At 36.0% G+C, this 26641-nt stretch overlaps 1 protein-coding gene across 3 annotated transcripts in view; it reads right to left on the bottom strand.

Annotated features, from left to right (window-relative positions):
* Nucleotides 1-26641, bottom strand: part of GRIA4 (glutamate ionotropic receptor AMPA type subunit 4) — a 432709-nt gene that overhangs the window by 43618 nt on the left and 362450 nt on the right. For all 3 annotated transcript variants that reach the window (XM_074372962.1, XM_074372964.1, XM_074372963.1), the window contains 4 exons: nt 22819-23025; nt 17091-17461; nt 14916-15114; nt 8733-8980 (listed from right to left, as the gene is read on the bottom strand). In XM_074372962.1, the coding sequence (XP_074229063.1) occupies nt 8733-8980; nt 14916-15114; nt 17091-17461; nt 22819-23025 (1025 nt within the window). The remainder of the gene's footprint in view (nt 1-8732; nt 8981-14915; nt 15115-17090; nt 17462-22818; nt 23026-26641) is intronic.

The raw sequence follows: 26641 nt of genomic DNA, 5'->3' as shown, positions 1-26641 counted from the left end.
AAAGCAATAAAATACCTAGAAATAAATCTGACCAAGGAGGTGAAAGACTTATATATGGAGAACTATAAAACATTGATTAAGGAAATTAAAGAAGACTTACAAAAATGGAAAGATATCCCATGCTCCTGGATTGGAAAAATCAATATTTTTAAAATGGGCATACTGCCCAAGTCAATCTACAGATTTAATGCGATCCCTATCAAATTACCCACGACATTCTGCAGAGAACTAGAACAAAGCATAATAAAATTTATACGGAATCACAAAAGACCTAGAATTGCCAAAGCATTACTGAAGGAAAAAAAGAAGCTGTAGTAATAACTTTTCTGGACTTCAGACAATACTATAGAACTACAGTAATCAAAACAGCATGGTATTGGTACAAAAACAGACATATGGATCAATGGAACAGATTAGAGAGCAAAGAAATGAACCCACAAACTTCTGGTCAATTAATCTTTGACAAAGGAGGCAAGAACATACAATGGAGTAAAGACAGTCTCTTCAGCAAACTATGTTGGAAGAAATGGACAGCTGCATGTAAATCAATGAAGTTAGAGTACTCCCTCACAGCATGCACAAAAATAAACTCAAAATGGCTTAAAGACTTAAAACATAAGACAAGATACAGTAAACCTCCTAGAAGGAAACAGGCAAAACATGATCTCACATACATCTCAAAAATGTTCTCCTAGGGTACTGTACCCAAGCAACAGAAATAAAATCAAGAATAAACAAATGGGACCTAATTAAATTTACAAGGTTTTGCACAGCAAGGGAAACCATATGCCAAAAGAAACCATATGCAAAACAAAATGACAACATACGGAATGGGAGAAAATATTTGCAAAAGATGAGACTGACAAGGGTTTGATTTCCAGAACATAAAAACAGCTCATATGACTTCATAAGAGAAAAACAAACAACCCAATCCAAAAATGGGCAGAAGACCTAAACAAGCAATTCTCCAAGGAAGACATACAAATGATCAATAGGCACATGAAAAAATGTTCAATATCACTAACTATCAGAGAAATGCAAATCAAAACTACAATGAGGTATCACCTCACACCAGTCAGAATGGTCATCATTCAAAATTCCACAAATGATAAATGCTGGAGAGGGTGTGGAGAAAAGAGCACCCTCCTGCACAGTTTGGTGTAGCCGCTGTGGAAAACAGTATGGAGATTCATCAAAAAAGTGAAAATAGATTTACCATATGATCCAGCAATCCCACTCCTGGGCATATATCCAGAGGGATCCTTAATTCAAAAAGACACCTGCACCCCAATGTTCATAGCAGCACTATTTATAATAGCCAAGATATGGAAGCAACCTAAATGTCCGTTGATAGATGACTGGATAAAGAAGTTGTGGTGTATGTATACAATGGAATATCTCTCAGCCTAAAAAATAATAAAAATAATAAAATAATGCAGCAAAATAGATGGCTCTGGAGAATGTCATTCTAAGTGAAGTAAACTAGAAAGAAAAATACAATATGAGATCACTCATATGTGGAATCTAAAAAAAATAGACAAATGAACTTACATATAAAAGAGAAAAAGACTCACAGACATAGAAAACAAACTTATGGTTACCAAGAGGGAGGGGGTGGGAAGGGATAAATTAGGAAATCTGAGATTTGCAGATACTAAGTCGTATATATAAAATAGATAAGTTTCTACTGTATAGCACAGGGAACTACATTTGATACCTTATAGGAACCTATAATGAAAAAGAATAGGAAAAGGAATATATGTATGTTCATGTATGACTGAAGCATTGTGCTGTACACCAGAAATTGACACAACATTGTAAACTGACGGTACCTCAATAAAGCAAACAAAACAAAGCAAAACCCTAAAAATAAAGGAAAAGGAATAGCGCGGATGTTTGATACACTCATATCTACTTTGGCTACTTCTGAGGGCGGGCAAGCTCTGTCCTCTGCACATGAACTCCATGCACGCACTATGTCTTTATCTTTGATCGGAGTACAACATCATGGTGACAGCCTGGAGATTTTTTAGTGTCCTTTCCTGTCAGGGGAGTAAATCTTCTAAAGTCTTCTTATGGCTGCACACCTTCTCAACTCGCGCCTGCGGGCAGGGCTGGGGGAGGTTGAAAGGCTCTCACATGAATAATTTCTCTGGTTTGTCCTACTGCAGCGTCTTTAAATGTGATGAGCACACCCATCCCCTGTGCCGCACCAACATGTCTGGCTCAACACAAAGGCGGAAGCAGCAGCCCTGGTTGCCCTGCCGTCTGCTCATCTTGGTATTTCCCAGCTCTAGGGCTCCTGGTTCTTGACGTTCCCTTTCCGTCTCTTCCCTCTTGACTCCAATCATTTTGTTTTGGAGAGTCTTTCAGACGCTTTGCTTTGACTACCTGGACTTTCATCTTCTTACTAAGGTACCTCAGTCGTGCCTCTTTCTAGGTTTCAGCACTGCCAGCGTCCTCAGGCGGCATGTCTTCCCTGCAGCCCTGGCTTTTAGCTGTAGTTCTGGAGAACTCACACCTGGGCTTCGACCTAGCACCAGCGAAAGGGGGGCCCCAAACACAGCGCACCTGTTCACTTGCTTTGCTGTTCCCTCACGTTCCATTTTTAATCTGAGCCCTAGCCCTGCAATCGTTTCTGGAAACGAACCCTTACAGTGACGGGGTCTGTGAAGATGAGTGACACAGTACGGGACCCGTCCAGCTACTGAACGTATACCCAGAGGCAACACACTGAAATACACTGCTGATGTAGGGGTAAGTTCACCCACAGCACATTTACTACGTATCAGATTATGAACTCGGGCCTTAGAGACAACTTTATATTTCTTAAACACACTTCGCATGTGTAGGTCAAGGCTTCTTGACTTGGTTAGCTATAGCTTCTACACTCACATTAGCTGTGTGTTGCAACTTAATTAACTGAAATTTTATAAGATATAAATATTCTTTCTGGGGATTTTTCATCCTTATAGAATTCGTTTATGAGACAACTGTGTCAGGACTAAAGAACAGCAGTTTGGAATTCTGGCTTTTTGTATAACTTGTCAAAATTGAGATCTGGTCTTAGATCTCTTGTTAAATCAGGTCGCAAAGCTTCAACTGTTAAACTTCTTTAGTAGCTGTTTTATCTTGTTGAATTTAATTCTCTTTGAACTGGTATAAACTAAAATGGCTAAAAATTACCCATTTTTCTCAAGCAAGTTATTGAGAAGGAGTACACAGCTAAACACTGAATTTAGAAACTTTCCAGTGGTGCTACCTAGGGCAGCCACAAACCATCCTGAGAGTGAACAACTCGGAAAGTATCCAGTAAGTTGTCAGTTGGAACCCAGCAACCATCTGTTCAATAAACTAGCAAATGAATAAAGGCAAGTCATATCAGATTTTTTTTTTAAGTAGGGGAGAATGGACAATGTATAATGCCTGATGAATCTTAAAAAAATGCGGAAAAATAGGCATTTTTTTTCTTCTTCATGGGGAGGTATAATTTTAATCATCTTTTAATCATAAGTAAGAGCTAAATGAAAAATTTAAAAAAAGCTTATCTGTAGCATCTTTTAATATGGCACCAAGAAAAATGAAGGATACCCATAAATGAAAACAAATCTCTTTCCATAATAGTTAAAAAAAATATTTGTGTACTAATCTACTAAAACTCATTTCCAGAAAACAAGTTAAAAGTATATTTACTTGAGGCCAAGTCCTGTTAATATAAGTGCTGAGCTTTAAACTTCTGTCCATTTAAGTTTTACCAGTGTCTATATTAAGTACTAACCTTTGACTTGTCACTAACACCAAAAATAGTCTACAACTTTATTCTCACACACAGCATCCAGCAAACTCCTTCTTTCTAAACCTTCCGAGTATTCCTGAGCGGATGACTAAATATATCTCACAAATTCTACATACAAAGTGATCCCTTAGCGATAATATATAATCCCACATGAATTTAAATTTAATACACCTGCCCTAACTAATTCACCAAAGTGGAAGAAACATAATTTGGCCTACAGAGAACACCTCCCCTGATACAGATTTAGACTTGAGCCAAGTGTCCTCTGAGGCAGTGATTGTGTTTAAACACTGAAAGAAAAGTCCAATGAGGTTGTGCTACCTGAATCCCCATCCCTAGTGCTTCCTCCCCCTGCCACGTGTTGCTGTGGGGCTCTGAGTTGCCTGCTGTAAGTCGAGCATGATGTGTCTCGTTTCAGAGCATCAGCTCCTGCTGCCACGGGGTCCTGTTACTGGGCATCAGCATGTCCAACTGGGCCTCACTGTTTGTTCCAGATTTCAACCACTGATCAAATTCTTTTGGAATTGCTTTCCCTTGAAAGTTTGTTTTCTAAATTTTCCCTGCAACTGAGCATTTGTCTTGCTTTAGGCATAGTTCCACAAACATTTTTAGAGAAGGCAAAATTTGAATGGTGATTATCATTATTGAATAATAAGAGTAGAGGAGATGGATTTTTGAACTTGGCTTCAAACATTAGGGCCAAGTATACAAATCCTTACACAGGCCAGGCGAATTCTGAAGGTATGAGCCTCTGCTTTGTTCCCTGGAGGTACTTACAGATACTAGCCATCACGAATATCTTTAAAAGGGGTATTTCTCATCTAACAACAATTTAATAGTCAGTAAATCTGTATTACCTAAATTATGATGTGCTCTGAATGATATTTATCAGTTTTATTTATTGCATGGTAAAGCTGAGACTATAGTAACTAGTGTAATATAGATAAGGCAGTAAAGAAAGCATTATTTTGATAGTAAAGTATACGTTATAATATAAATACTATACTATATAATGAATACTATATAATAATTCCTGTGTAATACTATATAATACTACAGTATGACTATGGTAATATATAATAATTACTATATAATAAATATGATATAATACTATATATAATACTATAGTATGACTATAGTAATATATAATAATTACTATATAATAAATACTATATAATACTATATATAATACTATAGTATGACTGTAGTAATATATAATAATTACTATATAATAAATACTATATAATACTATACAAAATACTATATAATACTATAGTATGACTATAGTAATATATAATAATTACTATATAATAAATACTATAGTGTAAGGACATGTACTATTCTATAAATATGCAACTCTGTAACTGTACCATTGTAGTCAAATTCTTTAGTACAGTTGGTATCGTTGCTGGTATAGTCAAAATAAACACATTTCTCCTCTCATCTAAACTTTGCATTCCATTGCTGTCCTATCTAAAGTGTCTATTTTAAACCACCTTAAAAAGTTTCTCAGCCAGTGCAGGCTTTTACAAGCGCTTTGGATTGCCAAGGGTCCAGGAGAAGGCATGAGCAGGAGGTTCATGACCCTGATAACGGTATAAACGGCACTGTACAGGTGGAAAGGGGATTCAGGAGCAGTATCAAAGTAGGGAGATGGTTCAGAGATAATATAAAAGATGTTACCTTTTTATCTCACAGGAATACCTGGAAGTTTTCTTTAGAAGGTAACTTAGAAAAATGAATAACCATGCCAGTAAGATTTAAGTTCTTTCACTCACTGATATTTACAGTTTGTAAGTACATTTAGCTATAATTGCCTTCCTGTTTAATGTTAGAACTAACAGATTCTAAGTTTAACAACCTCAACGTACCTGGCATCATTCTATCACTTACAAACTGGAGGATATATGTCAAATGACAGTAAACCAATGATTTCTGAGCATGCTTATTGGCCTCTGTAACTGTTAGTGCTAGCCAGATGGTTTTTAACATCTCACTGTGTGCCTAGCAAACTCTAGTTTGAAATAAAGTCTCTTTGAACAACAGAGTCCTGCATTTACCATAAAGACGGGTACCAGTCATCACTGCTGTCATATGTCTTACATCAGTCACAGGTACGCTTTCCCTGTGCTGACCTGACTGCGTGCATTTTAGTCTCCATTAAAGACCCAAGCCCTAACTTTCCATCTTGATTATAGAACATACACTTCCTCTTTTCTGTGACAGTTCATTCTGGAGCATTTTGACCAAACAGCAAGATCTGGAAATTTAAAACTCCCTAGATCAACAAAAGATTGCTAGTTATTTGCATTCCTGTTTATGCTTATCTAGAAGGAAGATTGTTTTCCTTTCCTTAAAGTCTCATGTTGCCCAATGAATCAAAATGGCAGCAGTTTGTAAGAAAGCCATAAATAAAGACAATGAAAAAGAGCAGTCTCACTGTATGCAGAACTGTGAACCTCAAACCCTGGTTCAAAAAGATAGATCTTACAGGAAAACAGACAATCACCACAGAACAAATAAAGCAAGAAGATTTCAAAGATACTTTTGATAGAGGTATGCCCTCTGGATCTTGCTCTGATGACTGCAATTATTTTGAATTTCATCATTTGTACAGAAGGTGCCTGTTTGCCCATCTCTGTATTAGTTTGCCTCTTTTGAAACAGAAGGTTGCTAGTTGAATAAGAATTAGAATTTGAGCTTAAGAGCCTCCTGCTTAGTTGGGCTGGGGGTGGGGGAGTGAGGAGATGGGGGTAAGGTGAATGCTGGTTAGCCTTCAGTGTCTCCGAGACTGGACAAAGTGACTGTGGTTTTGGCATGCAGGGGCCAGCTTGCTCAGGAAATTGTGGCTTGCATAAAACAAAGCGCATAAACAAACTCTTCACCCAGGAAGCTGGGTTTAACAATTGCCTCATTAACAAGATCCAGGAAAGGACAGGAAAAGAGGGGGAAGCCAATAGCTGATAATTATACAGTTCTGGACAGATGAAGCCCTTCAGCGTCCCCCTAAACAATCCCTGTAGTGTGGATTTGACAAAGTGGCACATTTAAGAGGGAACATTCTTGCCATCAATGGCAGCCAGGCGCGCCCGTATCTGAGGGCCAAATTCAGTCCCTGGAACTTGACTTTATCAGTAGACACAAGACAGAGGACAAGGCAAGCTACCTCCACAGAGAATTAATTAAGAGCAAATGCTGCATCCTGTGAATGTAATCAATGGTCTGAACACTGATCTACAAATCAACCATTGCTTTCTCCCCTCCTATTTCTTTTAAATTATTTACACTAAGGTGCTCTTATAACTATCATTTCTTACAGCTACTATTTCTTTGCCACATGGCCTCATTGAAATCACATATTTCTCATATTGCATCATTATAAAATATAAAGACCTTTAAAGACCAAATACCCTGATGCCACTTTAAGTTTCCGAATGGCTGAAATCTTTTCGGGCAGAATTTTATCCTGGATAATTTATCTGTTTGGCTTTCTCCGTGCACATTTCTGCAGTCTCATATGGGAAGTGTGTTCAGATAAACCTGACATCAGAATTGCCAACATCCATACCCCAATTTTTGTCCTTACTGGCTAATTTTCTGTCTTCTTTAAAAACTGTCCCCTTTGAACCATGAACCCCTCTCTAAGTATTAGAGTGTTGTCTGTAAACACAAAACACCGGTTTAACGCAACCTGTTCAGCGCTGGATTTGCTCCTTACAACTGCCTCAGCTCTTCCCCGACCCGACACGCACACTCCAAGGACACTGCACTTCCCTTTCTGAAAACAATCATACACTTTTTATATTGTCTTCACTCTTATTAGGCAATAGGACAGTTCTCATTACCTTCGTTTTGTCAGAGGCTTACCAGAAACATCATTTTTCCAAGACCAGGTTCTTGGTTAAGTCCTTTAGCAAAGATGCTGATTTCTTCTTGAATCTGCGTTTTGTGTGAATCTCTCCTAAGCAGCACTGAGACCAGAGTAATTTGTCAGTTGTCGCTTTGGACCCCAGCTTTTCAACAGTAGTCTTTATTACTTAAGGAAAATAGGAAACTCTGCCTCCTGGACATAAATATGTGAATTCTCTATGTCCAGGAACAAGTTTGTGCAAAGGGCAGATTTTACCAACATTTCCTTGAGAATTAAAGTCTCACTTTGAACACATGTGGACTGTTAACCACATGGGTGATGGTTTGCTCATGCGTCACATTTTTAGGAGCCTACGTGTGAACGATTTTGGATTCTTTTCTTACTGGGTCTGGTTTTACAGATCTTACTTACACCACACTCCCTTTGCAACCAGTGAGAGTGTGACTTGAGTAAGCCCCATAAAATCAGAGCCCAGTGTCCCCTCTGATCAGGATTGCGTTTATAAATAGATGTGATTTACAAAGTTAGCATCAATACATCAGGATTATCTAAAAGTTAATGATTCCGTAATAAATGAAACATTGAAATGGAAAAAAAAAGCGTTTGGAAGAAATTGATCATTTTTCTTACTCAGAAACTAGCAGGTAGGCATAATTTTCTGAAAAAAAAAAAAAAAGATAAAATGTAGACTTATTACTGACAAAATGAGAGTGTGCATTTTAGTGGCCAAAAAAAGTTGATGAGATATAGAAGCGTATGCTACCCATGTTTTAGGCCTACCGGAAGCAGCTAGTGTTCAACCAGTTTGGTTTTTATATGGCCTTAAAAGATATAGGTCAATTATAATTAAGTATCCTAAAAATTAAAAAAAAAATTACCTGATTGTTGACCAAAAAAAAAAAAAAACCACAAAAAAAACAAACAAAAAAAACTATGAAATGGAGAAAAAGAAAAACAAACAAACATACCATGTTCACACACAAAACAAAACAGTTCTCTCGGGGACATCAGGGAGGGTGGAATACTATAACAACACGCGCTCTATTGTTATATTATTCCACCCACCTTAATGAGGAGCCCTTGGGGGTGGCTACTCCGTAGCCCTTGGAATCCAGGTTTCCTCCCACTTTCATGGTGTCGCAGGGCTTCCGCTGCTCAATGTACTCGTTCATGGTGGACTCCAGCAGGAAGGCGAACTTGCCCTTGGACTTCCGGACGCGGGCCACTCCCTCAGCCGTAGTCCTAGTGAACACTGACGGTTCTGCTGATCGCATGTAGGTCCACATCTTTTCGTACACTGCTATTTTTGATCTCTGCAGGAAATTAAAACAAAATTAAATACAGGAAAGAAGGGAACAAGATGTTAATATTGGCTGAACTGAGAAGGCTCAAGAACCTTTTTACATTACCCTCTAATTCCAGTCTCACATAGAAACATTCTTCTTTTTCAATGAGAAAGCTGCCTCTTACAACTGTTTAAGAAAATCCCTGAAATCAAAGACATTTAAAAGTGGAACGTGAAAAAGCTGGTACCTTTTGTCATACTAACTTCCCTGCTCTACTGCTTAAAGAAGAATATATTATTATTATAAAATGTGAACTGCCATAAAGAGAGTGGTATTGAATTATAGCAAATAAGGAGACCTGTTATATTGTTTTATTTTCATATTTTTTCACGCCTCAAAGTTTTAACAAAAACCATTCTAAAAAAGATATGCAGAAAACTTGCAGTCCCTACCAAGTTGGTAGTTGGTCACCAAAGGGGAAGGAGAAATCTGTCGTGGTTTACAAACCAAGTATCCATTAAGCAAGAATCAAACTCTAGGTCCACCAAAACACTTTTAGAATTTTTCTAACAAAATCTCCATATACATATATATATATATATATATAACATATATTAAACTTTAAAGACAATTGATTCCGGTTTTCCTAATTTATATTTTGGACAGTTCGTTTTTCTAATCTCCTGACTTCAGCCAAGAAATTCACTTTTTGTCTATCTGGGCTCTATCTGTATTACTTCCCCTGCTTAATTTAGCTGATTCCTTTTGCAGGTATCTGTAGTCATATTAGATTTTTTTCATCCACATGTTTTTCACATGAAAATATATCCAAATGAACTCAAATGCCCCAAAGGATATATTTAATAAAATAGAAAAGCCTGAATCCTGTTTGGTGTTTGGTAATACAGTCATGCATGTAGGCTTTTATCTGGTGCAACTGCTTTTGTTCAATAGCGTGGTGTGGCAATTTTGCATCAGAATCCAAATAAAAAGTGATGGAGACTTCACTCAAACTTTAATCCATACATGAGGCCAGATCCTGCGTAGCACGTGTATCTATTTATGCTGCCCTTGCTTTACTGACCAGAAGACAGACTCCAACAAGAAGCCGATCTTCAATGATCAACAAAGTATCTGAATAGCAAACTTAAGAATATGTGTCTTTGGGCAAAAGCAAAGTACTCAGGTGGACAAAGAAGCTGATAAAAGTGGTCTTCAAAATTTTGGCTTTGTAAGATGGAAATTTAGTATGATTGCATACTTGAACATCAAAAAAAAAAAAGGCCCAGATATTTTATGTTATGTATATTTAAATGGTGATAAATATCAGAAGGGAAATAGACACCCGGTAATGTCATATGAATTGTTTTTACGTTATTAACACTTAAAAATATCTCATGAAATAGAGATTCTGATATGTCTGTGTATGTGTGTTCAAGTAATGACAGTTTACTTCTGGCTATACAAGTCCCCATGTTAGGAAATTGTATGCCAACTCTAATTCAATTGCAGAGATTCCATGTGGTTCCAGGACAGAAGAGTAGCTAGATTCAGAACCTGAAACCGTGACATCCCCTCGGGGCACCATATCGCCCAGCCTCAGTCATTCCATCTCTAATAATGAAGTTCTCCTCCAGAGAATGAATGCTTCCACTTTACCATGAGTTTCAATCTCTGAAAATTATAAACTCTCTGGATCACTCGATACTAACTGTCCTTAAACATTTATTCTGATGATTTCAATTTAGAGAAGTGTTGGTAAACACCATCTTTTAGGTATAGAATCACTTTTTAAAATATATCGATGACTTGAGAGTTTCACGCAAAAAGGTACAGAGTCCTATATGTATTATTTGCTTCACTATGTAGACTACACTCCAAACAGAAGAAATAAAATCTGAGTGCATTTTGATTGAAGTATTTTTGAAAAATTCAAAGAATATGAGAATCATGCTAGTTATTTGGCAATTTTCCAGTTACTATTCTGTATCTTATTAAAGGAACAGGAAACAGCTAAAGAAAACTAACACAACAAAATGGAAAAAGAGTATTTTTAGGGCCTAGTAATTATGAAGCTAATTTAACTATATAGAATACAACATAATATTAAGACAAATGATTCCTTTTTAAAGGAATAAAATATCCTTAAGCCACTGACATTTTTATAGAAGTCTATTTGCATAATATTAATGTGAGGGAAATTACTACTGCATTTGTTTAAATATATTGAATTACATATTCTTTAAGTGCAAAAGAAGTTAAATGAATTCCTTTAAAATCCAGAAGAAAGAGAAATCCATAGTGTTGTTATGCTTAACTTAGCAGGTCGTAAATATAATAGAAATTATAGAATACAGACTCCCAGTGGAAAATTGAGGAATGGTGAAAGCAACTCTGGAAAAAAACATTTACACGATGTGTCACTTCGTTAATGTTTAGAGATTCTGATTCTGATTTAAAGGGGTATGGCTTACATAAAGTCACACCCATATGGCGAAGGGGGTAGGGTGGGGGAAATTCAAAAGGTAAAGGACTGGAAATAATGTCCCAGTGCCTTATCTCTGACTGTAAGAGGATGCTTGCTAAGCAATGAGGGCAAGATAATCTTCATAAGTTTGGTGAAGTCAGGGTAACATGAGGACATTTCTGCAGGCCCAGCAAGCCCATAAACACAGTGACAACGGGACTTTTAACACCCTCAACTGTGACATGTGCTTAAAGATCAGGTTTGAGGAGTGCACAAGCTCAAGGTAATAAGCAAAGATAATACGTCATTATTTTTTAAAATTATAAAATTAATTTCAGATTTACTTGTTTCATCTTCACTGTGAAACTCAATGCATGGGGAACTATCTTGTTTAAAGCACGGTTTTATGACTGAAAATAAATCTTGGAGTTTTAAAAATATGCTGTCCTTTTAATTTCTCAAAATTAAGTACTCTGCCATTTCTGCTTTGAGTAGAAAATATGTAAAAATGTCATGCCTTCTAGTTGATATTTACATCGTTATGAAGTGAATTACTTCCTGCTTTCAGTAGCTTACGCAGCAAGACTGATGCAGTAAGAGCTCATCAATGCACTATTTGATAACAGTGCAAGTCCTGAGATAGTAATCCACCTCACTCATGCCTTCATGATTTCACTGATGACCGAAACAGGCACGGGCTAAAATCCGCACTGAAATGAAAATCAGTGTGTTCAAATCACGTGTGTAATAATGTAAAACTATCAATACAAAGGCCTGTCTTTAAGTGACAAGTACAAACTTCCTTTTTTGGGGGGAGGAAGAAATTAGGTTTAATATTTTTATTTATTTATTTTGTAACAGATGTAATGGGGATTGAGCCCAGGACGTCATGCATGCTAAGGATGCAGCTCTACCACTGAGCTATACCCTTCCTTTAAATACCTCTGTGTTTATGCTTAACAAGGTGCATAGAACATGAAACATTTCAAGTTCTATAATGGACAACAGTTGAATTTAGATGTAATTTCCCTCCATGGCCTAATTCTTTTTGCAGAAGAATTGCAGCATTTTTTGAAGTGCTGAGTATAGGTAACCGCCTGAAGCAGTTTAGGGAAGTTGGCAGATGTGCCATTATTGGGTTCTGATGAGAAAACATTTCTGGCAAGGGCAAAAATACCCTTCACATTCTGTTTCCTCAACCCATGAGACAAATGGTTTATTTAAACCAGGTCATCACGTATGGGAGGGAAGGGAGAACACAGGGTAGGAAATGAATGAGATTTTTATCAGAGATCCTGAATGTATGCATTCTTGGAAGTGTGTTTCTGGGGAAAATGTTTTTCTTGTCCTATTAGGGTTCAAATTATTCCGTAACAATAAATACCTGTACTTACAAAAACCTTTCAATTTTAAAACAAATTGAGTGGGAGAGAAAGGAAACGGCATGGTGATGGCACAGCTCATGTGGAAAGCTCTCTAAATTGAAGAAGCAGCTTCCCTTAATGTGAGGGAAATTTCTGTATTTCTTATCAATATATTCTCTTATCTACTAGTTTTTAGAGCTTGAGCAATTTTTAAAAACTCTATAAAGATTAGAAATAACATGTTCAATGTACTTGATGCCACCGAACTTTACAGTGAGCTATTTTTGAAACGTTTTCAAGGAATCAATATGACATTACTTTCTCCCTTTTTCACTCAAGGCAGAGCGATGAACCTGCAAATATTTGTTTTACTTCCATGAAGATCAGTCATCATTTTTCAGTAAAATGGAAGTGAGAGCACAAATTTGTATTCTATTTGGATGCATATACATAACTGTTTTTAGGCAAAAATCACTACATTTTACCAGCTGTCCTTTGGATGGAAACTTACAGATGTCCAGCAAGGTACTGAAATTATGCTAAAATGTATTAAAGCAGTACACTGCTATTATTAAGCTTTAGAGACTGGAATGTATGCAGTAAGTTAAAAAAATTGCCTAAATAAGTTTCTCCATTGAATACTGTTAATAAAATCTGGTGTCATGAGTATTATTTTGTTTTAGAAAAATCTACAAATACTTTATAATTAATTTACAAATTTTATATCTATTAGCAATTCTCCCAATTGTTGATAAAGACGATTTTATTTAAAGAAAATGTCTACGAGTCACATTTGTGGGTGCAGGAGAGCCTCTGGCAAGGAAAGCCTGGAAAGGCGATGCATAGCTGTCCATGGTGGGGAGGGAGGCACCCGGGCCCACCGCCACACTTGGGGAAGAGCCAGAGGAGGCCTGGGCCATGCCTGCAAAGGGTGCCCCATGCTGACCCCAAGGAAAGGCCAGACACAAAGCCCTGCTTGCTGCAAAAGGGACACGTGAGGTGCCAGTTCTCAAGGGCTGACAGCTCTGCCTGCCACATGTACTCCTCACAACAGGAGAGAATCACCTTCTACTTGCGCTTTCTGTCCTGTTTTTTTATTGTTGTTTTTTGTTTTTTTTTGTGTGTTTTTAGACAATGCCCAGTGATGGATTTGACAGAATTTTTGAGTTATCTGTTCCAGATTTAGTGTTACATAAACATCTGCAGTATATAAGAATACCATAATTGAATCTTTTTTAAAAAAGAGAAATATCTTACTGAAACTCAGTTGCATGAAAGTTAAGGCTGGTTTATGGAGTAGCACATTTTGTTGTTTTTAATTTCCAAGCTGAGTGAGTTTTACAAAGTGTGTATCTTTGGACTTCAGTAAAACCAAAGTAAAAGAGATTCACTGATCAAAACTCCATCCTTACATTGGTCCAAAACCCCCCAAATACCTGGCAAGTCAAAGGAATCATACCCATATGTGAAACTCAATTATATCAGTTTGAACAATTTTATCTGCAAAAGCAGAGAAATCAGCACAGATGAAATATAAAGTCTTACAAAGGTGCTAGAACTTAATACTTTTTGCTCCCATTATCTTGTGAGAAAGCAAACATATTGCCTTGAAATCTATTGTTACAGAATAGATTATAGAATAATAAACCTTAAGTTTTTGGGGATTCAAATGCCGCAAGTTAAATGTATTCTTTAAAAAAAGGAAAAAAAAAAAGCTTTGCTTTCATTTTTATGCTCTAAGTCCCAAAGTATAAAATAAATCCAATCTTGCAAGATGATGTATCTTCACAGCATTCTCAACAATGGGCTCTTTGGGATAATTATGTTATAAAGTTGCTGTATTTACCTTTTTGTTGTTACTTTTCCTTAGGGAGGGCTCCTCTTGCAACGTGAATAAATCAATTAGCTTTTGCAAATTAAAGTGATTATAAAATCCAAGTAGGATTATAATTAAATCCTACTTGGATTTAATTATACATTAAACATAAACATTAAGCATTAAACATAGCAGTTACCATTGTGTTTGCAAAACCTGCTACAGCCAGAGCCCATCATACTCTTATTGGTAAATTGTAAATTGCCTGAATTTCAAAGTTATGACTATTTCATTGTTAGTTTCCCCTCAACTTACTCTGAAGAATTCTTTTGTTGACCCTGAATCCAATGTTCCATAGGCAATTTCTGTTTGTTTGGCCAGGTCTTCCGCACTTTCTATGGGCGAGACCATTCTCTCAACCGTCAGGAAAGCAGCGAGGTTAGCAGTATAAGATGATATAATGATGAGCGTAAAGAACCACCAAACACCTCCAACAATTCGACCTGAAAGGGATCTAAACACGGATAAGATAATGCACATTTTCCTTTCTATAATCGGCATAGAGAAAGGAAAGAAAAAACATCAATTCACCATGTATGTTCAAAAATAATTGCAAATATCATTTTTATTTTCTGACAGTCTACTCAAGAATTATTCTAATATTTCTGTAACACTTGATAACTTTCATGCTATATGGAATGTACAAATGCCGCTGGAAATAAAGAAACGTTTTCCTTTTCATTGTTTAATTGGCAGAAACGTGGAACTTAAAGCCTTTCCTTCAGGTCCAGAAAAGGAATACTTACTTAAATTCATTGAGTCCCCTCTTACATTTTGCACCTCTGAAATTAAGATGCAGCTCATGTTTAATGAGATAAAACACAGTACCATAGTTTAATTGGCAGCACTGTTTCTCTCTTGATGGTGTATAAAATCGCAATACATCTTAACAATGGGTGAGCTCTCAAATTGGCTACAAGCTGGTAGATGCTTTTCTGAGAAAACTTCTTTTTACCTTCAATCAGAGCCACGCCAGGATGGTTGGGACATATGCCCAAGTGGGGCTGGCACAGACGATGATTCAGGATTGGTCTCAAAGTAACTATAGTTGAACATTTTTGTTTGTTTGATATTTTATTTCTTATCTGAGTGGAAGATGAGCTATGTCTTAAGCATCTTTAGATACTGGTATGAAAATATTCTCTCTGCTATTGCCCATGTAAGACCAAAGCATGTGACTTGTCAATGGGCAGTGTGAGAACACTAAAAACTGATGCTAGAGTTCAAAAAAATGTTCTCTCTTCACCCTTTCTCTGGCTACTAAGGATATGTGGGTGAGGAGAGGAAAAGTGAGAATGGAATGAATACAAAATTCATAGCATATTCATAATTGATCTCAATTGATAAGACAAACTATTTAAATTTCCCATAAGAAACCTTGTTTCTCAAGTGAGGAAAATTTTCCTATATTCCACAGCCTTTCTAGGCTTAAAATGCTCCCTTCTTAACCATTATAAGTGGCATCTGTTGTTTTTAACTTAGCATTTGCTTAATCCTGGTTTTAAAAGCCATAAAACCACTGCTTGATTTGCTTTGATTTCTTTTCATTTCATTAATTGAGAGTTATTGATTCAAATTCCTGTGTTACTGGGATTTAAACACACTGATAGTATTCTTGGGTCTTAAGGAAGGCAAACCGCATTGTAGCTAAAATGACTCTTTTTGAGAAAAAGTTATGTTTCTTTATAAAATACATTTATTTGCAATACTAATATAAATCACTATTTAAATTCAATTCTTAGCTTCTCCTGCCTTCAGCTACCTTTTCTGAGAGAAATTTGGTATTTTTCATGCAGCCCGAGATTGGCTGCATTTCTGGCAAACATAACTGAAACGTGTCTTGATGGCATCAGAAGTGAGCCGTGACTCCAAGGATAATGAAAACCAGTATCGTATTTATATTGCTGACTTCTTGGTTAATGCTTAGCTGTTTATGCATTGCTGGATAGAACAATGTGTACCTGGTACCCACTATATTGACTCATTGGTTTTAGTTAACTCCATCGCAGAAATCTCTCTCTTAAGCTACATGGGATGTAAATCAAGTTCAAAATTAATTTTCAAAAATGAACAACATTTGATTTTGAAAAGGAGACATGAAAATAAATTCCTACTCTTAACGATTTGGATTTAGCTTCTGTCCATCAAATCACTGAAGAGAATATTAATAAAAAGTGTTTTTTGAGATTTTTGATGGGTTCCATATGTTACTTTTCCATTGGGAAATTCGTTTTTATGATGTAGCCTCACTTTGTGCTAATTTGGAAAAATTGGCTATGAATATATTTTTGATTAATTTGGAGATTGCAAGGTTTTTCTGTGCTTCAAGCAATTCTCTGCCTCCAGGAAAAAAACATAGAGAGAGACTTTCTGCACAATGTTTAAATTTACTGGGGAATTGGCAAAGAACTTAAGAGATTTGAAACTAACCTGGGTGAAATGTCACATCCTTGTTGCATAAAAGCACCCAGGGAAAACCAGAGGCTGTTGAAGATGCCAAACTCATTGGGAGGCTGGTCACTGGGTCCTTCCTTTCCATCTTCTGGCTCTTCCGTGTGCCACTCATATGGACTAAACCTACTAACTAGAAACAAGACCACGCTGACACCAATGTAGGCAAAGACTATGCACATCCAAATCTCATAGGCCAGAGGATCCAAGAAGGAAAACACTCCTGGTTTAGATTTCTGAGGCTTTTTGATCATAATAGATATGCCCAAACTCATGAAGGGCTTGGAGAAGTCAATGACCTCTTCTCGGACCAAAGTGATTGTCAGAGGGGCAATAGCAATCTCTGCTTTCTATAAGAGAAAAGACACGTGAAAACACATAGGTTAATAGATTTTATGAAGCAATTAGTACTGGACTGATCCACTCAAAGCTAAGTAGTTACATATTCTACATTTATTTTTTTGGAATGCCAACAATTAATAACGCCAGTGACAAATACAAAGATGAACAGTGGATTTGTTTTCATAAGATACTATATATCACTTTGCACAAAATATTTTTATTGGTGCTAGAAATTAGAAAAAAAGAAGAGAAAGAGTAGACACAAGCCAAAATAACTTGAGCTTAAATAACGACATTAGTCTTTAAGGGTCTGGGATGGTGCAAAGGCGGATATTTGATAGGTTTTCCATGTGGCTGAATTTGTAAATTTCTTGGCCAGAATTGCTGCTATGTTGCAGTCTTTTCTGTTTCATTTAGAATGTTGCCACTGATTTGTTATTCATTCCTTGATATTATGAATTGAAAATTTCAAACATTCTTCTTTTTCACTCCTTTCCAGTGATGAGAAAACCTATCATAAAGTTTATATTTGTGAGATAGAAGAAACCCCACTGTTTGACAACATTTTTCAACTCAGCGCACACACAAAAATCTGGAAATTGGCACCTATTCACATACTTTGATTTTCTACTTTCAGTTTCTAAAAATGGTTTTGGAAAACAGTAAATTCATTTCTCATGTATTATTATTAATAAGACACCAGCTTCCATTTTCATTCTGTGATTTTGAGCAACTTTTCTGAGCCCATTTCCAAAATCTCTAAAATGAATTATCTTCTTTCTTGTTTACCTCATTGCACTATTTTGATTATCTCATAAACCAATCTTAATAAAATACTGTGAGCATTTCCTGAGGAATTATGTGTCTGATTAAAATATTTTAAATGGTGGCTCACTTAATTCTTATAAACAGATAAACAATCTTATGTTTATCATTGTTTTATAGATGACAAAATTGAGACTCAAATGAGTTTTACACATCATGGCAGCTCTGTGATTTGAGCTCGTGCTTCTTCCATTAAATCATGCCACCTCTAAAATCAAATGAAATGAAATATGGTGAAAAAACTGTAAACGGTTACATAATCTACAAATGAAAAAAAGGTTTTCTGATTATTTTGAAAGGAAAATATTTGGCATTAGAATGGAATCGGAAACACAGACATATGTTCTTACAGAGTGGCTGCCATTCTTACATTCCCTCTGTGTGTCCTCAGGTCCCTAATTTGAGATGATGGCCACCAGCTTGATACAAAGGCATCTAGAGGGTTAGCATGGGCAATGTACTCTGGCCGACAAGTTACCCACTGAGAATTAACTGCATGTGCCTTCAAGTGGGAATAAACTTAGTTCACTTCATAAACACCCACATATATAAAAGCCAGAATTATTGCTGAGAGGCTACTGTTTCCTTCATTGTTATTATTAACTGCATGATTTTTATTATACGGTGATATATGAAGTAGCTATAGAAAAATTAGTATATAAAAACAGAACCAGAAAATTAGGAAAAGTTATCTCCATTTCCTTCACCTACTCTTACTTTTCTTTACATATGCCCTCCTAGACATTGTTTTACAAATATTATTTTACTTATTTTAAAATGGGATACTACAGAGCACTGTATTTTATAATTCCTTTTCTTAAGAAAATATGATGAGTTAATTTTATTTCCATGTATTAAAAATAAGTGTTAATGACTGCAAATATTTTATCATGTTAAGGGTCAAAATTTACTCAATTTATTATTTTGGGGGAGATTTGTATTGTTTCCAGTTTTACACAATTTATAACATGGATGATAGGAACATCTTTGAAGACATATATCTCTATTATTTAAAATAAATTTCTAGAAGGGGATTGCTGGTCTAAATAGTAACAATCTTTTTCATGCTCATTACACGTTTTGTCCAACTTTTCTCCAGAAAGGTCATGCAAATTTCTATTGCTACCAGCACGGTGTGACAGCACCTTCAGCTTGGAACCTTGGATATCCTGTATGTACCTTTATTCTCATTTCTCTTCACCAATTCGCCATATGGCAAATTAAATCTCACTGTATTGATTTGATTTTTTTTTTTTGTAAAACAAATAACCACTGAAATTTCCTCCTTTTATGTATCATATGTCATGATCTGCCCCTATTTTCCATATGGGTATTCACTTTTTACTTGCTAATTTGTAAGTGTTTTTGAATATATTAAAAACATTATTTTCCATATATATTTTAAATATTCTCCCTAGTCATCATTTTGTTTACAAAACTTAGTTCATGGTACTTTACTGCAATATACATGCTTTAACATTTTGCTGTAGTCATATAAAATTATCTTTTTGTGTTTTCAACCTTTAGTTTCATGCTTAGAAAATTCCTTTTCATATCATGTAATCAATCTCAGTCATATATTTTTATCCTAGTACCTATAACCTCTCAATAATTTATCTAGCATATCACATGATAATATGTTACACAATTGTTAATTTTCCAAGCAGTTGTCCTGCTTTCCCAATAGGAATAAATGAATAATGCGTTCTTTCACTGATTTGAAATACCACCTTTCACATCCTACATTGTTCTGTGTGGTATCTTCTGAAATTTTTTAATACTACAAATTACCACTAAATAGAGTAAAAGCCTTAAAAATAGAGAAACATGAAGAGAAGTAAAGGGGTGCCCAGTAAAACTAGATGCAACAGAAGCCAACATTAGGTGACGGTGGTGACAGCAATGTTCAGTGAGGGCACGTTTGAAGTTCTGAAATTTGTGATTTGAAAGAGATCAGTGAACAGAAGATTACATCTGAGTTTTCTCGGCTAACATCAAAGATGTTGCGTATGCCTTGTTCCATTATCTCTCAGTGATTCCCCAAATTGTGTGAAATATCTCCTAGAAGAGCTTGATAATATTTGGATTCTTGAGGACCTCTGGAGCGCGTCTCATGAACCAGCATTTTAACACAGACCACAAGTAATTCTGGTGTTGGTAGGCCATGGAACTTGCTTTGAGACCTGTGACCTTGAATGACCTTGCTTGGATTAAAATACATACACATATGCACAGCAGGGCCGAGGAGAAGACCCTGGAGCAGTGTGCCACGGAAGATCACATATTAAACTTGCCACAGTGTGTGGCTGTGACAAGAAGATAGGACCCGAGAGTGTAAAGGAGGTTTTGGGCTTCGGGGTCACCACCTGTTGGTATGCTCAGATCGTATGTGACTGTTTCACAGATAATCTATTCCTAACAATGACAGTGACAAAGTTAGCAAAGAATTAAGTTAAAAAAAAATAAATGGATTCAAAGTTAATCATTTTGTTGGCTTTGTTGGGTAGAAGAAAAATAGATGGAGTTTTAATTAGGGCCCTGCAAGCTGGGGATTTGTGTGTGTGTTAGCAGTGAGAAAGGAAAATAGTTGAGAAGCAAGTAAAGACTTTGCAGACACCAGAACAGAAAGTACCAAATTTCTGCAGAAAGTGCATGAGCAGGGGAACAATTCCTTTCGGGGAAAAAAGTGGACAACTCAAGTGGCAGAGATCAGGGTATTTAAATCCTTGCAGATTATGTGTTTTCTCGTGTCTCTCTGAGCACTGCCTGACTTTGAGACTTTCTGTGCCTGTGACGTGTGGACCACTGATACAACTTTTTTGTTGTTTAATTATGCAACTCTCTTCATATCATTTGTTTTGATTGCTTAAACAATTATTATCCCAGTAAAGTTTGGTCAGAGCCCTTGCAAACGGCTGAGCCTGGGCTGCCAAATGGGTAAGGACTCCAGAGAACCTAGAAGGTAACTTGGGTTAGTTAGTTAGTTAGTTAGTTAACCTAGAAGGTAACTTGTCCATAATTCATTGGTTAAGCCAAGTATGAGTTTTCAGGACGAAATACTCAATGTACTTTCTGAAGAAAATGAATTACTGTAGTTCTAACAACTAAGTTAATGTTCACATTTAAGATCCTGCTTATTGTATCAAAAGTTTAACATGGTACCAAGGAACACAAGCTTTAGGGACCCTTTTTCTCAATATCAGTTGATGAGCCTTGCAGTAAAATAATTTATGATTTTTTAAAACTGCAAAGTTTGTTGTTCTTATTTAGGGCACCTAACTAGTCAGTAGTTCTTGCAAATGAATATAAAACTGATCGCTCTTTAATGCCAAACAGGTTCCCCTCGTGGCTGACGTTCGAGCTACTGTACTGAATAGTGCGGTGAACGTTCACTGCTTCGCGGTCTGAAAAGCAGGACGCGGAATCATGGAACTACGGAGTTACAGTTCTGGCTCGGGAAGTGAGCCCTGTCAAGACTTTTAGTTACGTTCTAAATCATTCTACCTTTATTCTTTTCCGGGGATGGATGACTTTTGTGTAATCCTTTATTTCAAAGGGATCTTGTGAGAATTAATCAAGAGTGTGCTTTGAAGGTGAAATTTGTGAAATAGGAAATTTTCATATGGGAATACATTTCAAGTGATGGGACTTTTGTTGGTTACTTGATGAATGGAGCTTACTGTGAGCTCTAGGTTTAGTTTCTAGACTTTGGAAATATCATACCTTCGCTAGCATTTGATTAACTGCTGGCTTGACTTTGACACTTTGCAGTTGTGGCTGAAGAGACCCGTCTTGCTCTGAATCAGGCAGGAATGCCTACATTGAATTTGCCCTTGGCTATGAATATGTACACTCAGTATCTGGTGAACTCAAAGCGAAGGGCATGACGTGATTTCATGTGAGGCCCCCTATGGAGTAAATTCTAGCTTTTGTGTTTTGCTATGTAGGAAAAAAAGGATGACATTGTATACAATTTAAATTTACTGTATTCAGCAGAGTTATAAGAATCCCCCATGTGAATACTATAACAGATGCTGAAGTAGTTTAGTGATCACTTCACCAATTACTTACAAGATATTTAGCTGTAAATACAACCAACAGGGATATAAATAACTAGCTAAAACAGGTCCAACTTTGTGCTGCTGAAGGAAATTTGCTCCTTATAATTATCAAGTAACAGATTACTAGTGGAGTTGTTTTGTAGTTTTCAAAACAGCATGTCTATGGCATAGCAGACAGAATAAGGCTTAAGGGAATAATCATTACAGATACAGAAGTTAGTGTTTTTTTTTTTAAATAGAACATCATATTCTGAATGTTTATCTTCTGGTAGTTATCAAGTGTTAGTTTCTCTCATTGTTTGGGAATCACCTTATTAATGAAATAGAGAGACATTTGAACGTCGCATATACTTCTTTAAATATAACTGCAAATTTGCAAAATAGCAATAGACAGTTAAAAACTGATATGTGCCCAAGTGAAAAAAAAAAAACGTTTCCAGTTTATGTAAGTAAATTCTTCAATAGATTGATTTGCTTACCCCATAAACAAGTTCTCCTACCATCCCATTCCAGATTTTTGTGTCTGCATCCCTTGCTCCATATTTTCCATCAGGGACAATGGCAATTTTATACTTGATACCAATATGTTTTGCAATTTCAGATGCCAAATCTACACAGTATCCTTCGTACTTGTCATTTCCTTCAAACATTTCGTGATTTTTCTTGTACATAACATATGGGGATTCCTATAATGAGAGAAGTAGAACTGTAAAGGAGAAATGATAAAACATTCAAAAATCTTTATGCAACCATCAGTTTCAGAATTTAACAAAACATATGTCTAGTAGTAGCATATGCACTGATTTTGTGTGCCAAGAAATCAAGAATAAAACAGATGAATATATAAATATGCTTAGAAGTATATTAATTTGCCTTACAGTGGATACTAAAAGTGAAATCTTTAAAATACTTTTCTATTGAGTGATTATGATATACCTACCATTGTGACTGTAATAAGAAAAATATACCTTAATAATTGGCTAGAGAATCATAAATTATCACCTTTAGCAATGAAATGACTATTTCCAAAATATCTTATGAAGCTGAAGACCATTTAGAAGTCTGCTTAATGTAATAAAAGACTCATTCAAGGTTACAGGTCTCCATAGTCTGCATCTTGTTTAGCCACACTCAACTGAGACTTCCTTTAGGAAAAGAACTAGATAATTTTTCTTGGCTCTCTAGCATTTAGCAAGATGCCTTTTTCAGAGCAGGCGTTAACATGTTCAAAGAAGAAATGAATTAGTTGTTTAAAAAATTTTATATACTAATATGCATTAAATTGGCTTTCCTAAAATTGTCCATATTTTGGCTTTAATGAAGTTATGTCCCATGAGTTTTTATTCTATTATAAAATACGTCCCGAATGAAAGCTAATTGTGACAATCACACACTTCAAATGATAGTCCCATTTAGTTTCGGAAGCAAGTTAGACAAAATATGATGAAGAATTATTGTGAAAATCCTTATAAAATGAAAACGATTATTGGCGGCTAATAGTAACTAAATGGTTTTCGGTTCACACACACGCACGCGCACACACATGCATGCACACTCCTAATTCAAAACATTTAAAGTCCATGAAACTGAAGAGACATGTTAGCAAAAAAACACTTGATTTTATAAATAAAACCTAAAGCCATCAACTAAAAGCCCTGGGAACAGGCAATACATACAGAACTCCTGGTCACACTTCAGATTTTTTATTCATTGGCAGACAAGGAGTGACCACTTTTGACCACAACGCCACTGAAGTCATGTTTATATTTTATAAAATTTACTGTGACATTCATTTAGTAATTTTGAAATGAATCTTCTCTTTTCTCCCAGCAAAAGTGTAATTGGGAAAGTTGAAATTGCTCTTAAAACTCTTGATTAGAAGGTCATTTACTTTGCATAACATGGCAGTTTCTATGCTAACTTTGATTTTGCTTTTGAGTATTTTGTAAACGTAAAAACTACTTCTAAAAACTTCATAAAACTGTAAATTACATGATACATGATTTTCTCATAGAAATGCCCTAAATAACTCCATTGTGGGCAATTGTGCAGAAGTGGTCCTTGTATTATTTCCTTAAATCCTGCCTTAGGGAGACATGGCCAAGTGACCCAGAAATCTCTCAGTGTATTGAACTTGATGAGTATTCTAACACTGGACCTGAGTAAAGAAAGATTCTCCACCTACAATATAAAGGCAGCTAATTGTCACCTTAGGTGGATAAAAATGATTTGTTAGCTTATAGAATACATTCTCCAAGCATAATGTGTTTTGCAAATTATAAAAGTGATTTTGAAACTTGGTGAGTTGTTGCAAAACATTGTTAATTTCTAAGATATACCATGGAATGCCAGTAGTTAAAAAGAACCAATCCATTCATTTCCTCTAGTTTCTTCTGGCAATAGCTAATTAAAATATGGAAGCATATGTATAAAAAAAGCAAGAATGACATTTGGGTAATGCGTAACATTCTAAATGAAACGGCTGTTAGTTAACAAAGTTGAGAGGTTTTCAGAAGGAGCATCGCTAAGGCTCACATTTGGTACTAAGGCTGATACATTCTAAAGGGTCTGAACTATTTGAACACATGAATTTTAGCCCTCAAATATATATATATTACCATATTAGCTTGTGTACGGAAGTTTCCCTAGATAGGATTATCATCCAATTTGCAAAATCCCATCTACATTATATAATAAACAATTTGCTTCATTAAGAGCTGCATTTTTATTATTTACTCAAACATTTCTTAAACACCCACTGTGTGCCAGACAGCTTGCCAGGAACTAACGGTACAAAAATAAATAAAATATGCCCCTTGGCTTCTTGTTATTAAGATTAAATTCTTTGTAATAAGAGTAAAGGACTGAGAGTGGGGGCAGTAAAATGTTGTAGTGAAAAATAATGCTAGTTCTCACTTATTTAGTGCTTCCTCTGTGTCAGGTACAATGCTAAGTTCTTTAATTGTGCCCTTTTATATACTTCTCACACTGCCATTCTAAGGTAGGCATTTCCCACTGTACAGACGGAAAACTTAAGCTTAGAAATGTTCAGCAAATTGTTCAATTTCACAGAACTAGCAGCAGTGGGAAATGAACCCATATTTTGAAATACCTGGACAGTTTTGAAGCTATGGTTACATCTTTCAAAATGTGGGCAACTAATTGAGAGGTCATATGATTTAACAAGAGAGGAGATATGATTAATGAAATGAATTTCTGTATTTTTAGTGAATGAAATTCTCTATATGAAATCTTGAGTAGCAATGTAGATAAAACCTTCTCATATTTCTTCATAGTGTCTGGGACTCAATAAATATAAGGCACTCAGTAAATATAAAGATTTCCTGGTCTATCAGTACTTCCTAAATAGTAGTATGATAGCAAAGTAATTATGTTAGAACTTTTGATTCAGGTCTTCAAAAGGAAAGTAAATATTAACACATGCCAGGTCATCTCTTCTGAAACAAGTATATGTATATATAAGTATAAATTTATTTAGCATCTTCCTTGATTTTTTTTTTTCAATTTCTTTTTTGGGCAGCAGGGATCCATCAAGTCTTTGTTTTCCTGACAAACCAACCAACAAAGGCTAGAGAAAACTTCAGCTTACCAAAGATGCTGACTAGAAATTTAGCTAGGCTTTCGGCACAACCAAGGGCACACATAATTATTGAGATTCAGATGAGCGGTGTATGCAAGATTAAGAGAAATAAGATGACCACACTCAGGAAGACTGAAGAACAAAGGGAGAGAAAAGTTGGACTTTTTCCTAAAAGCTCTCAGACTTGCTCAGCTCTTCCCAATACCTTTGAGTGTGTCTCATTTTCCTTTTCTTTCACATTAAATCCAAATTACCAGCAAATTCTCAGCACTCTCCCAGCCTCTTCCTTTGCCCCATCCTTGATCTGACAGTTTGTCCAAAAGTAGCCCTTCAAACACTGCATACTTGAGGAGATTTAATACAAAATTTTGGGACTACGTAAAGAAAGTACCAAATCTTTTGAATCGAGTGAAAAATGAATTCTAACTAATCACTAAGGGATATTTGTGGGCCATCTTTGGTAAGCAGCCTTATGGAGCCCCAGGTGGCCAATTGTGAATAGGAAGGGAAGACTGGGTACCATCCATGTTGTCAACTACTGTGCTCGGTGGGCCAGTAATTTCTTAGAAGTTATTTGAAATGAATTACTTCTTAGTGATTATGAGTTTTATTACTACAATTTCCATAATGGGCAGTGTTCTACATCTGCTCTGCTATTTCAGGAGAGAAATCGATCTCTGTCTAAAGCTCCTACGTTAGAG

This window comes from Camelus bactrianus, chromosome 10 (genome assembly GCF_048773025.1).
Source record: "Camelus bactrianus isolate YW-2024 breed Bactrian camel chromosome 10, ASM4877302v1, whole genome shotgun sequence".
In the NCBI taxonomy this organism is placed as follows: domain Eukaryota; kingdom Metazoa; phylum Chordata; class Mammalia; order Artiodactyla; family Camelidae; genus Camelus; species Camelus bactrianus.
Note: the sequence above shows the minus strand (reverse complement) of the source record. Positions and strands in the feature narration are given on the sequence as shown.